Source organism: Pelophylax lessonae, assembly GCF_965119305.1.
Source record: "Pelophylax lessonae genome assembly, chromosome: 3".
In the NCBI taxonomy this organism is placed as follows: Eukaryota; Metazoa; Chordata; class Amphibia; order Anura; family Ranidae; genus Pelophylax; species Pelophylax lessonae.
The window spans coordinates 393549059-393562271 of NC_138770.1; the positions used below are offsets into that span (position 1 = coordinate 393549059).

Sequence of the window (13213 nt, forward strand, 5' to 3'; positions counted from 1 at the left end):
ATGACACAAGACCAAAGTCGACCACAATAGCATGGACCAGCAGCCATGCAAGCGTGGTCAGTTTACTCTAAGGAGAAGGGCCACAAGCAGGATCAACCAGGTAAAACAAGACATCGGCAGGGAGAAATGTAATAATGACATGACAGATCACATTTAAAACACATTAAAAAGAGACCATGCCATTTTTTTTTAGATTTACAAAAACTTTAGGCTTATTTATTGCGGTGTTTACCTAAAACTGGTTACTTACCGGATCCAAACCCAACACCTCATATGGGTTGTATTCTTGATATTCTTTATCGGTTTTTGAAACTTTGTAAGCAAGAAAAAGGAATAATGCCCATCCTAAAAGCAAAACTATTTTCCTAGTAAATTGGACATAAAGAGAAACAAAATAAATAATGTTTTCATAGGTAAAATATTATAAACTATTGCTCTATAAAAACATGTTATGGGATCTGTGGTTGGTTCTGTTTAACTGCAAATGCATTTATTGCTTTCAAACAACATGCCTCTCTAAGGTAAATGCAAAGTTCAATTTGTTAAAAATCAGATGCAGCTTAGGTGTTGTGTGTCAATATGGATTATCTTCATTCCACAGTGGCCATGTATGTTTTACAGATATTCTAGAAGAGGTTACTGATTAACCCTTTGAAGACATTATTAGCAAAGCTGTGTTGCGGCCTGGAAATAAAAAAAATATATACAATCTGAGGAGTGGATATGAGAAATGCTGCTGTATCAATGGTGTTCATCATTCATCTATGTGTCAGTTAATGCCAAGGTAATAAATGGGTCCCTCCTCTGAAAGTATAATTTCTTTGTTATGTGAAGCCTGAAGGATTGAAAAAGCCTCCACCGGTAAGATCTCCCTGCCATGATCCCTTGCACGGTTTCTATTCCTGGCTTTTTGAATGCACCTGACCATCTTTGGGTGTTTTAGCAACTACTGGAAAAAATTTAAAGGTGCATGGAATGGAAATTGTGGTGCCACACATGAAAACTCAGGATGCACTTAGCCAAAAATGACAGTCTTTTTTAAAAAAAAGATATATATTTTTATATTAAATTGTATTGTATGACTTTTTAATATCATGAATTTAAATGACTATGAACTTATTGTCAACACTTTTAGTGCAAGAAAAGCTCAAGAAAAATGCATCCCTTTACATTCTATGCATGTCTTCACACTGGCCTGCTGCGCTTCCATTGTGGTGTTAAAAATCTTGCTTGCTGCATTTTTAGTCAGTGCAAAAACTGCACCAAAAACGCACCACCCCATTAAAATGCAATGAAAACGCACCTGTGTTTTTGAGTCACATGACCTATGAAAAACACATCATAAGCACAGTAAAATAGTGGCAAAATCATGTGCGTTTTTGGCGCCATTATCAGCACCTTTTTCTCCATCAGAAAAATGCAGATCACACCACTTTCGCCCACCGAAATTTCAGTGCATCTCTAGAAAAAAAACAGGGATAGATGGACCCCTAATACTGGCCACAGCAGTTCTGGGTGATGCCACATTCTGATGCATAAGAAACCGACATGTGGTTTGCCTCTCCTGCATCAAATAAAGAAAAAAAAATACAAACCACAACCACCAATATGCATGTATAACTGAATAAAGCACTTACTTAATTGTGGGGACTATATTTTGTTGTGGTTTGATGGACTTCAGCTGGTACCATAAACAACTTCGATATACATGGCGTATGTTTTTTAGCCTTACTTGTTCTAAAAAGAAAAAGAAAAGAAGAAAATAAACTTTAGATTTGTAGATTTCCACTTATACATCACTGCATAATGCTAGAATGAATTATCAAAATAAAAAACGAACCATGAATTGGTTGAAAATGTTAGTGCGCAGCTTTGCCCCGGTTCACATTTGTGCGATTGCGGAGTTCGCATGTAATTCGGAGCGCACTATCTAATTTTTTGTTTTCAGGGCGGAACTCCGCTTTAACATTTTTTAGTGACTGTGGTGTTGAAACATGACCGAAGGATTTTGAGCCGTTTGGGCATTCAAAGTGTTTCTTTAATATGCCAAGAAAAAAGCACTAAGCAGTTTTGTTAATGTTAAAAATAAAACAAAACCTTTCCTGACCACTGACTTAACTTATTTAAAAGGTGAAAATTGGAGTAGATCAATATTTTGACTTGATATGTGACTTGACCAAAATAAATGACTTGACTTGCTTGACTTCTAGCAGGGATTCGACTTGACTTGCTTGCTTTTTGCCACAGTAACTTGGGACTTGCTTGAGACTTGAAGGTTAAGACTTGAGACTTGCACATGTGTGACTAAAGCCTCGTACACACCAACGATTGTTGGCCGACCGATCGGCCGTCTTTTGTCCAGTGTTGTTGTGTTGGTTGAAATGTGCTCTAGACTGCACACAAAATTTTCTCGGCCAACAACAACCAACTTCAGAAGTGATGTCATGTGATGGTTTACTTTCCGTGTGTTTTTTCTTCTCTGAGCATGCCCAGTCTTGCTCATCTGATGTTTGTCTGCCGAAATCTGTACTGACTGACGAAAAATCGGCCGTTGTGGTGACGTCCAACAAAAATTTTATAGCATGCACAGCAGATTTTGTTCGACCGAAAAGTCGCAGTCGGTTGTTGGAATCATCATACTAACAAGCCGACAATCGGACGATCTGACATTGGCCGAAAATTCACGGCCAACAATCGGTGCGTGTGTATGAGGCTTTACTCCCATGTCTGGTGGTTACCAGTTCTATATTGCATCACTCTGGCCCTGGTTCGAATCCTGGGTAGGACACTATTACGCACAGAGTGTGCATGTTCCCCCTGTGCTGGCATAGGGTTTCCTGTGGATACTCCTGTTTCCTCTCACACTCCAATAGCTTGCTGGTTGGTCACTGGATCCTTACTAAATTGTCTTTATTATGTGTATGTGAGTGAGATGGGGGCCTTAAATAGTAAGCTCTGAGGGCAGAAGCTAATGTAAATGTACAGAATATAAAGTGCTAAGAAAATGCCAAACAAAAATAGACCTCTTGTTATGCCCTGCAGAAGTAAAGCAGAGACTCACATTAAAACTTTTTGTTTTGAACACTTTCCTCTTAGATTACCGAAGGCTAGGTTCACACATGTACAGCGCAAATTTACCCTCAGTTTTTAATGTGAATTTTCAAAGCAGCTGTTTAGCTGCAATTTAGATACGGTTCAGATGCAAATTTTTGGAGCCGGCGCCCACTGCCGTCTAACATTGGCTGGTTAAGGAGCAGGCTGGGAAGCCAGCCGTCACATCCTTAACAGATGACTCCTCAGCTGTCAGCGGAACTCCCTGCTGACAGCTGAATGTAGAAAAAAAAAAAAATTGCCAGCAATAAACAAAATTGTTCCAAAAAAAAAAAAAATAATAAAAAAACCCAGCATGGCACCGCCCCCTTGTGATGTCATCGACTGGTACATGCTGGGTCAGTGACATCACAAGGGGGGAAGTGCCACCAGGTGATGTTGCTGGGTGGCCTCACCCCTTAGCTATTTAAGAACTGTCAGACAGCAGAGCTTTTTTTTTTTTTCCCCCTCCTTTTCCGGGTCGGCCGTGGTGCTGGGCATCGTGATTGACAATAGATCTACACTAGGGGGACATTGTTTTTTAATAAAGAAATTGTCAAAAACGGTCTGTGTTTTTAAATTTTTTGGCAAATGAGTAGGGGTACAATGTCAATAAAAGGGAGCTTCCAGATTCCGATAAGCCCCGTGACCACAGACTCCCACACAACCACCAGCCAGGGTTGTGGGGACACCCCAACATGGGGACAAGGTGCTTTGGGGGGGGGGGGGTGAGCCACATTTTGAGGGTATATGGCCTGGTATGGTTCAGGAGGGGGGGGGCTTGCTCCCCCACCTTTCCTGGCCTGCCAGGCTGCATTCTCGTATAAGGGTCCGGTATGGATTTAACATTTTGGCATGGAGTTCCTATTAAAATCCACACCAGACCTGAAAGGGTCTGGTAAAGATTGGGGGGGGAGGGGGACCCCCAGACTGGGCTTTTTTTGGTTCGCATTTATGCTCAAAACTGATGAGATGTGCAATTCCGATGCGTTCCTATAGAAGGCAATAAGCCTAGAATTTGCATCTAAATTGGAACTCAGAAGACGCACAGGACTCTTTCTAAATTTGCCGCAAGTTCCCCAGCTGCTGCACCGCATATATGTGTTCCGGCTCCATAGAAAGCCGTTTTGATTCAAATGTCCTGTGAATCGGATGAGGTTCTGATATTCTAATATTTTCCTAGGTGTTCCAAAATTTGTCATGATATAAACAGTTCCCCTTATGTTCCATTTCTTAATAACATGACATTCTGGCAAATGGATATAGAAAGTAGGAAGCAGATATCTTTTTATAACCTTCCTCTGCCTGGTAAGAGTCAATTATCTTGATTATCAGATGTTTATTAAGTGCATTCATTAAGATCCTGAACTTTCTTTATCTGACCTAAAGCAAACCTGTGATTCAGATTAAAGCCGAGTTCCAACCATAAGTGGAACTTCTGCTTTAAGGCCTCCTGTCCCCCTGACATGCCACATTTGTTATGTCTTTTTTTTTGGGGGGGGGGGGGAGCGGGTACCTATAGGTGACAGGTACCCGCTCCCACTCCTGCTCCGGGGGCTTGAGCAGAAGTTCCCCTCTCCCTCCCTGCAATCTTTTGGGACACGTCACAGGTCCCAGAAGATTGCCCATCTACTCAGGATGCGCAGCGTGACTCGCGCATGCGCAGTGCGCACCCGGCTATGAAGTCGCAAGCTATCACACCCGGGTGCCCACACTAGAGATGACTGCGCCGCGGGGATAGAACCGAGGCTCCCGTCAGCCGTATTGCTGGACCAATGGACAGGTCAGTGTGTGTTAATTAAAAATCAGCAGCTACACTTTTTGTATGAGTGGAACTCCGCTTTAGGTGAACCAGATGCTCACAATGTAGGCCTTTCACTGAGTAAGTCAAGAAAACATGTAATACAACCAGGGGTGTCCTAACTTTTTAATAACACTATGAAATACAGCAATTTAATTTTGTAATTCCAGCGGCAGCAGGAGAAAAAAAAAGCAGAGACAGTACAAAACAGGAAATACCGTACAAAAGTTTCATATAATCAGCTAAATTTTAAAAAGGAGAAGTTTAGCTAAAGCCATTTTGGCTATCATTCTACTGCAGGTCACAGGTGCATAGTTCGTTCTGCACTTCTGTGAGCCATTTTCAGCTGACAGCAGGCTAAAGCTGATGTCACAGAGCCGGTCCAGTCTCTAAAAAGATCCCGTCCATATGGTCAGGATCCATCCAAATGCCTGGACCGGCACCTGCTAAGCCTAGCAGGGCTCCGCTGAGAGCCTGAGCCAGCCACTCCCGTCCCATCCACAGTGCAGCACTCCAGTAGGCGCTGGAGGGGCAGAGTAGAGAGCCGGTGACTGACAGTCAAGGCTCTCTGCTCAGAGCGAAGGAGAAAACTGAGCGATCAGCAGTGTTTGAGCTTTCTCTTCTCACTGCAGAGTCGGCTGAATAGATGAATAATGTACAATGTGAATTAAGGGATGGAGTTAAATTCAATAATCTTATACATGTTTGTTCTAGAAAGCTTGTTTCCTTGTATAGCTTTGTAAACACATTTGTTCATTGTGGTAAGTATGACATGTTTTTTATTTTTAAATTCCAACCTTTAGGGTCCTTTTACATGGGCGGTCCGTATGTCCATTTTTCATCCCATCTGTTTGCGGATGAAAAACGGACATAATGTATGTCTATGGGATTGCGGATGTCAGCGGATGACCATCCGCTGACATCCGTTTTGCGTCCATTACGTTCAGTTACGTTTTTTTGAGACGGAAGAGAACCCTATTTTTCTTCCGTTTAAAAAATGGAACGGACGCAAACACAGATGTCAGCGGTGTCATCCGCAATCCCATAGACATACATTATTATGTCCGTTTTTCATCTGCAAGCGGATGGATGAAAAACGGACATACGGAACAGACCCTCCAAAAGTGCATCCGTGTCTGTTTAAAAAAAAAAAAAAAACCTCACTGAGAGGAACAAAAATACGGACCGCCCAAGTGAAAGGACCCTTAGAATCACTTTAAACCAGATCCTTTAGGATGTTTTTCACTGCAAATTTGCTATTGAGTGCATTTAGGGCTGGTTCACACCAGATGCAGTCCAGTGCGTTTTAATTCTGCATTAAAAACACATGGAAAGTGTTTAACATGGATTCCAATAGCCCTAGTTCACAACAGTGCAGTGCAATCTAGTGCAGTCAACAGGAGTAGAACGTGTTGCATTTGTTTCTGTATGGAATAATACATCTGGAACGTATCAAAATGCACAAAAAGCACCGGAACGTGCATATGCTCTATTAAGATGAAGAAAAAAAAAAAAAAGGGGGGGGGGGAACACAATGGTATGCATAAAAAACGCATGTAAAGAAACGCATCAGGAAAGCAGAAATTGTGGTGTTAAGCCCTCAGAGAACAGTCACAGAACACAAGGAAATGTGTCCATATAGGATTTTTTGCTGGAAATGTTCCAAGAGAGGAAAAATGGAGGGGGGGCTAAAGCAGAACTTTCTATTCCCTTTAGGGTAAAGTTCTGCTTTAAAGTAAGAGACATCTCCACACAAGACGGGAGAAAAGTCAATATGGACCCCATGACAGTGTCAGGATGCAACTTACGAGCTTTACACCAGGCGATAAAAGCTTTCCATATACAATGCTACACTTTCCTGTAGGAGGATTGTCTAGCATTTAGGTGGGTAGAAATGTCAGATCAAAAACACCCCTATTTCTTAAAACCTGGGCTTCAACAGCCATTCTCTCAAAACAAGCAACCCTATCGCAAGATTAGAATCATACCATGCAAAAGTAAATCTGGATGATCTGGAAGAGCCCATGGCTCACCTGCCAAGAGATTTACAGTGTCTGCATACCATGTTTTTCTTGGCCAAGCTTGCATGATCATAATCACCAGAATGACCTCTAGCTTTATCCTGCACAACAGACAAGGAAGAAGGGAAGGCATAGATAAGGGAAAACTGATCCCAAGGAGTCACCAGGGCATCCATTTTAAATACCCAAGGATCCCTGGTTCAGGACACAAACCTGTTCAGTCCGTTGCTGAACCTGGAGGCCAAAAGATTCACATCTTGTTCCCCCAGTAGCAGAGAAATCTCTTAGAAAGGTCCATTACCAGCGAATCAGAGGCTGTCTGCTGAGAAAGTCCACCTGCTATTTTCCATAGTGCTACTGTCTGCTGGTCATTTGACACTGGCTTCTGAGCTGACTGCTCCCTGAGAAGCAGGTTGTCCAGGGGATACCCTGGTCCTTAATCTCAGAACCAGAGCCAATACTTTGTTAAAAACTCTGGAGGCCATGAAAGGTCAAAAGGCAATGCCTCAAACTGGGAGTAGCAATCCTCCACTGCCCACACTTAGCCATAGGGTCCTTCTCATGCATACAGACATGGTCCTCATCCCCAAAAGCTGTACATAGGGTCATTCAAGGAACCTACTAAGGATCTTGGAAAATCTTCAAGGAACATCAAATCCTCAGGGTCTGATTCTCTGGGATGAAGCATAGGCAGACGTTAAGAGCTTGGCTAACTCCTAGCAGAATTCCTAGCCATTTTCAAGCACTCCCTACAGCCACTCCCTGACATTGCATGATCACATGACCAGAGGTAGCAGGAAGGAGGAGTAAAAAATGTTTAAAGTGGTTGTTCCCACAAATATGTAATTGCCTGCCAGCTGCTCTATTATATCTAGGCTTAACACACAGGGTTAGTATTTTATTAAAACTAAGCTTGTGGGTACCTTTTTAGAGCCATCTTCAGATGGTTCACGTGACTCCCAGCCAGTCTCCTACTCTGATCCAAGGCCCTGTGTGTTATACCTAGACATAATAAAAAGGGCTGGCAGGGAAATTTCTAATATATTTTTTTTTTCTACCAATAGCAAGTTAGCAACAGGAGGTGGGGGGGGGGGGGGTGGAGACAAACACAGAAACTGAGTTGATAGGCAGGGAGGGGCTAAGAGGAGAGCTGGGGATGATGGAGGCACGCAGGCGGACCACGGTGATCAGAGATCAGCAGCCATAATTATCGTGGTCAGATCAGTTTAGAGATCAGTTTAGACAGCACAAGCACTGTGCTGTTTAATCTGCTATAAGGTAACAGGATCTCTCTCTTTTTTCTTTAAGGGTTACAAACACTAAGTAGGAAATAGCAATCAGCAGTCGAAGAACCTCATATTTTGTAGAATTGTTTCTCCATGGAGTACTGGGGAGCAAAACGCTTTGTGCCACAACCCAAAACTATTGACTTTATGAGAAAAGGGTTCCAGCAGCAGTAACATTGGATTAGTACTATGCACCACATATGCCAGGAAGCCCACTATGGTCTTCTGGAACCTGAGATTCCTCCTACGTTTACTTGTCCACAGAGGATTCCAGGTTCTCAACAACTTCCTCCTCCTTATCACAAGGATTGTTGTCCGACGCCTCATTCTCCCTCAAAAAAGGGAGAAGAACACCAACACTTGCATCCAATGCATTTCACACCAGTGAGAACCCCTGGGAGCAGATTACACAGCCCAGATATAGCTGCAGAACATTCCTCCCTTGACACAAAGGAAGTGGAAAATTGTGCAGCTGAAACAAAGAAAATACCAGATAAGGTCACCGATTAAGAGTTATTCTGACCCACTGGGGAGCTAATGCAGGGAAAACTTTACAGGAGGTCATCCCTGATAGAGGGATTTGGGTGCCCAGCCCATAGTTTGTCCTCCACCTCTTTTTCTGCATGGGGCCACTGCTTGCTGAGGGTTAAAAAGGCCTCTGAAACCCGGGAGGGAAATGATCACCCAGATGGGAGGAGTGTCGGCCCATGCAAGTCACTCCCAGTAGACAAATGTCGTAATACTTTCTGTACCTGGTGTTGAATAGCATCAACTGCTTCCAGTGGTGCGCAACCAATGCAGGACCAAAAGCTCAGAATGCACATGTACTGTTCACAGGAACGAGTGAAAATGTCTCCCTGGTGTCAGAGAGACATCTGTAAGCACTTTCACAACCTAAAGACACTTGCTAAAAACTGAGAAGAGAATGTATATGCCTGGGCAGGGAATTTTGCGTTTTTTTTTGCCAGTGTCCAAACACTTGAAGGTGGCAGCATAACTCAAGTAGTCATGAATATCAAGTCTTCTGTGTCCTGTGATGTACAAATGCAAAGACAAATGCATTAAAATTCCAGCAATACTTCACAGAATCATTCAATGTATGGTTAACCAATAGGGATGCACCGATACCAATAGTGGTGCCGATACAGAGTATTTTCACGAGTACTCGTGAAAATGCTCCCGATACCTGAACCGATACTTTGCAGTGCGATCTGCGTCAATACAAAGTGAATGGGTGCAAATCGCACGGCAAAGAATTGCATGTGATTTGAACAGGAATTCGCTTTGATTCCTGTGCGAGTTGCATGCAGTTTCCCCCATCGCTCCTGTGTGAACTCAGGCTTGTAGTAGTGATTTTGAGCCAAGGTTCACACAGGAGCGGTGCGAGAATGGGTCCCTGCATGGTGGGTTCCACCAGCTCCGGCTCCCAATCTGACTGTGGACATCTGCGGCTTGGGCTCCTCCTGACTCTCCCATGGCTTTGTTCCCCACATCTTAAGTGGATTTCTCCCTCCAACAGTTCAAACCATCCACTGGACCCCCTCCTCATCCCCACGTCCCGATGTACCAGATTGCCCATCTAGATGGCTTCTGATTGATCAGCGCCATCCATGCGATGTTGCTGACCAATTAGAATCCCTGTAATCCATACTGTCAGTACTACAAGGGAAGGAAAGAAGCAGCTTTTCAACATCTGACAGCGGGGAATCGGGCCAATCTGGTACAGTGGTACTGGGGGGGTTTGGGGTCCAGTAGATGGACCGCTGGAAGTCATACAGGGAAGTTTCCTGCACAGCTCCAGTGCAAACCCAAAATCACTATGGCAAGCCTGGGTTAACACAAGAGCAGTACAGGAAACTGCACCACATTCCTGTTCAAATCGCATGCATTAATTTTGTATGAACGCAGATCACACCGAAGAGTATCGGTACTCAGTATCGGCAAGTACTTGCCTAAAAGTATCGGTACTTGCCGATAAAAATAAAAAAAGGGTATTGGTGCATCCCTAGTAATCAAGGAAAAGAAAATGCTTTAAATATTGATAAGTCATCTTCCAAAGAAATAAATAGTATTATTGCTCCCTACTATTGGCATTATCTAACCATTGATGTTCTCCCTTGCAACCATCATGGACAATCAACAACTCAATCCTGACAGCAATGACTATAGTCTCAAAAAGACAATGGCAGATCTACAACCTGAGCAAGTAAAAATGGAGCCTATGAGGTCCTGAGGCCCATCATAAGCAGAGACCACCTTTGCGATTAAAGTTCCTTAGCTTGCTTTTGGGCTTACTCAATAGGCGGATTGTGCTCTGTGAGGTTGTGTAGTTCCAGGACCAAAATCATTAGAAGGAGCCTCATGGATCACTTTTCAGGGTTGTACCCACAGAACACAATAAATGTGGATTGTTCTCCCAAGGAACAGCTTTTTGTCTTTCACCACTGACCACCATTATTTTACAGCCATTAGTGATCTTAGTAGAATCCCAATGAGACACTGGTGTTTATTGGAAATGACCAGTTACAATGGTTTTCAGTGTAAATGATGCCATTATTGGGGATTCAACATTGGAGTGCCATTATAAAATGGGCAAACGCCGGCCGTGCATCCGGGGGGGAAAGGACAGCCGCCGGCCGTGCATCCGGGGGGGAAAGGACAGCCGCCGGCCGTGCATCCGGGGGGGAAAGGACAGCCGCCGGCCGTGCATCCGGGGGGGAAAGGACAGCCGCCGGCCATGCATCCGGGGGGGAAAGGACAGCCGCCGGCCGTGCATCCGGGGGGGAAAGGACAGCCGCAGCCACCAGCAGTGTGTCTGGGTTAAAGAGCTGTTACACTGACCAGCATTGAATATGGGTCCAGGGGAAGAGGGCAACTACATCAACCAGCAACATATATAAGGAAGGCAGCTACACCAACTAACGGCATATGGGGAGGGCAGCTATACAAATTAACAATGTGGAGAAGCAGTAAACGGACCATTGGTGTATCCCGGGAAAGAGGCAGCTATCCCCACCGGCGGCCTACCCGCGGGAAGGGGCAGCTACAACCACCGGCGGCCTACCCGCGGGAAGGGGCAGCTACAACCACCGGCGGCCTACCCGCGGGAAGGGGCAGCTACAACCACCGGCGGCCTACCCGCGGGAAGGGGCAGCTACAACCACCGGCGGCCTACCCGCGGGAAGGGGCAGCTACAACCACCGGCGGCCTACCCGCAGGAAGGGGCAGCTACAACCACCGGCGGCCTACCCGCGGGAAGGGGCAGCTACAACCACCGGCGGCCTACCCGCGGGAAGGGGCAGCTACAACCACCGGCGGCCTACCCGCGGGAAGGGGCAGCTACAACCACCGGCGGCCTACCCGCGGGAAGGGGCAGCTACAACCACCGGCGGACTACCCGCGGGAAGGGGCAGCTACAACCACCGGCGGACTACCCGCGGGAAGGGGCAGCTACAACCACCGGCGGCCTACCTGCGGGAAGGGGCAGCTACACCCACCGGCGGCCTACCTGCCAGAAGGGGCAGCTACACCCACCGGCGGTGATGACAAGTTGATGACACACTGATAATCTCCTACCTGGGACACCCTGATGATATCTTACCTGTGATGTGAGACGTGATGATGATCTCCAGCCTGGTATGTTGGACACAATCTCCTATCTGCAATCTGTGACACACTGATCTATCTGAGATGCAGGAAACACTGCTGATCTGATACATGCAATCTGTAACAGGCTGATGTGAGATGTGGAAACACATGGGTACTGGTCACCATACACTGAGGCTTCTTCAGGTGACACACCACTAATGATTTCCATTCTGGTGAGAAGACAGTCACAGCCAACATGTCCCACATGTAAAGCCCTAGTCATGTCTGCATCATGCTCAGTGCCATTTCAGTAACAACTAAATCCTGACAATAGACACTATTATGTACAGGACTCCCCAAGCACTCACCCGAGTTCTGGTCCCGGGGCCACAGGTAATATGTGGCCGGGATGACAATGAGCCCCACGAAGGATGTCAGGAAGTAGAGGAACGTGTTGCCACTGTCGTCATACTGGAATTGCTGTCCGGCCATGGCCGCCCCTACTCCTCTTCACCGGGACAATCACCGGTAACCCGGATCCTCACAGTACTACACCACCGACACACCGATGGCCGTCACCCGGCGCAGGCCCCGCCCACCGCCTCCTCTCTGTCACGCCCCCACTTTACGTTCCAGCATTGAAACCTCGCGACAATGCATATTGGAGACGTGTTATTTTATTCAAAAAAACTTTATTTACAAACGACACAACGTGACGTGTGGGAGAATTGAATAAACTTTACTTAAAAAGAGGCATGCATTTGCTGTTGTCATGGCAGGATGATAATCAGTGCTCTGCGATTATCGTTAAAGCCAGCGGTTTTTTTTTTTTTATCTTTGGAAGGATTGGGAAAAGTAAAACGTATGGCAAGCAAGGGAAAAAGAAAAACACACATGTATTACTAATGTTTTATTGTTTTTCTTTTTATTGCCCATTGCTTATCTCCTGGTACAGAAAATACATATGGATCTGACACAAATACAATCAGCTCCTAAAGTGACACCAAACTCTGTTTACAAAAAAAGAATATATTTCAAGTGTTTATTCTTATAAGTAGAACTTAACCACTTGATCTCCAGAAGATTTACTCCCCTTCATGACAAGGGTATTTTTTGCAATACTGCTTTGTTTTAACGGACAACGCTGTATGTTATGCTTCGGAGATTCTGATGGATCCACCTCCATCCAAGCCAAACAGAATGCATAAGTAATCTCCCAAAATAATGAATTGACATGTTAAAAACGAATATAGCCAATCTTTCTAAATAACTTCCGAAAATACTAATCGAACAATAAATATACAGAACAAATTCCAAAAACAAATAATTCTAACATAACAAATATGACAAAATAAATTGTTAACATAAAGTGGAGCTCCACCCAAAAGGGGAGGTCCTGCTTTAAGTACTCCTCCCCTGCTACACTT

General features: G+C 44.8%; 1 protein-coding gene across 1 annotated transcript in view; it reads right to left on the reverse strand.

Moving 5' to 3' along the window:
* SEC63 (SEC63 homolog, protein translocation regulator) overlaps positions 1-12399 on the reverse strand; it is a 105901-nt gene extending 93502 nt beyond the window's left edge. The window contains exons 1-3 of the mRNA XM_082249927.1: positions 12155-12399; positions 1638-1737; positions 251-365 (exon numbers count right to left, since the gene is read on the reverse strand). Coding sequence (XP_082106053.1) covers positions 251-365; positions 1638-1737; positions 12155-12278 — 339 coding nt within the window. The 5' untranslated portion in view covers positions 12279-12399. The remainder of the gene's footprint in view (positions 1-250; positions 366-1637; positions 1738-12154) is intronic.
* Between the last annotated feature and the right edge of the window lie 814 nt (positions 12400-13213).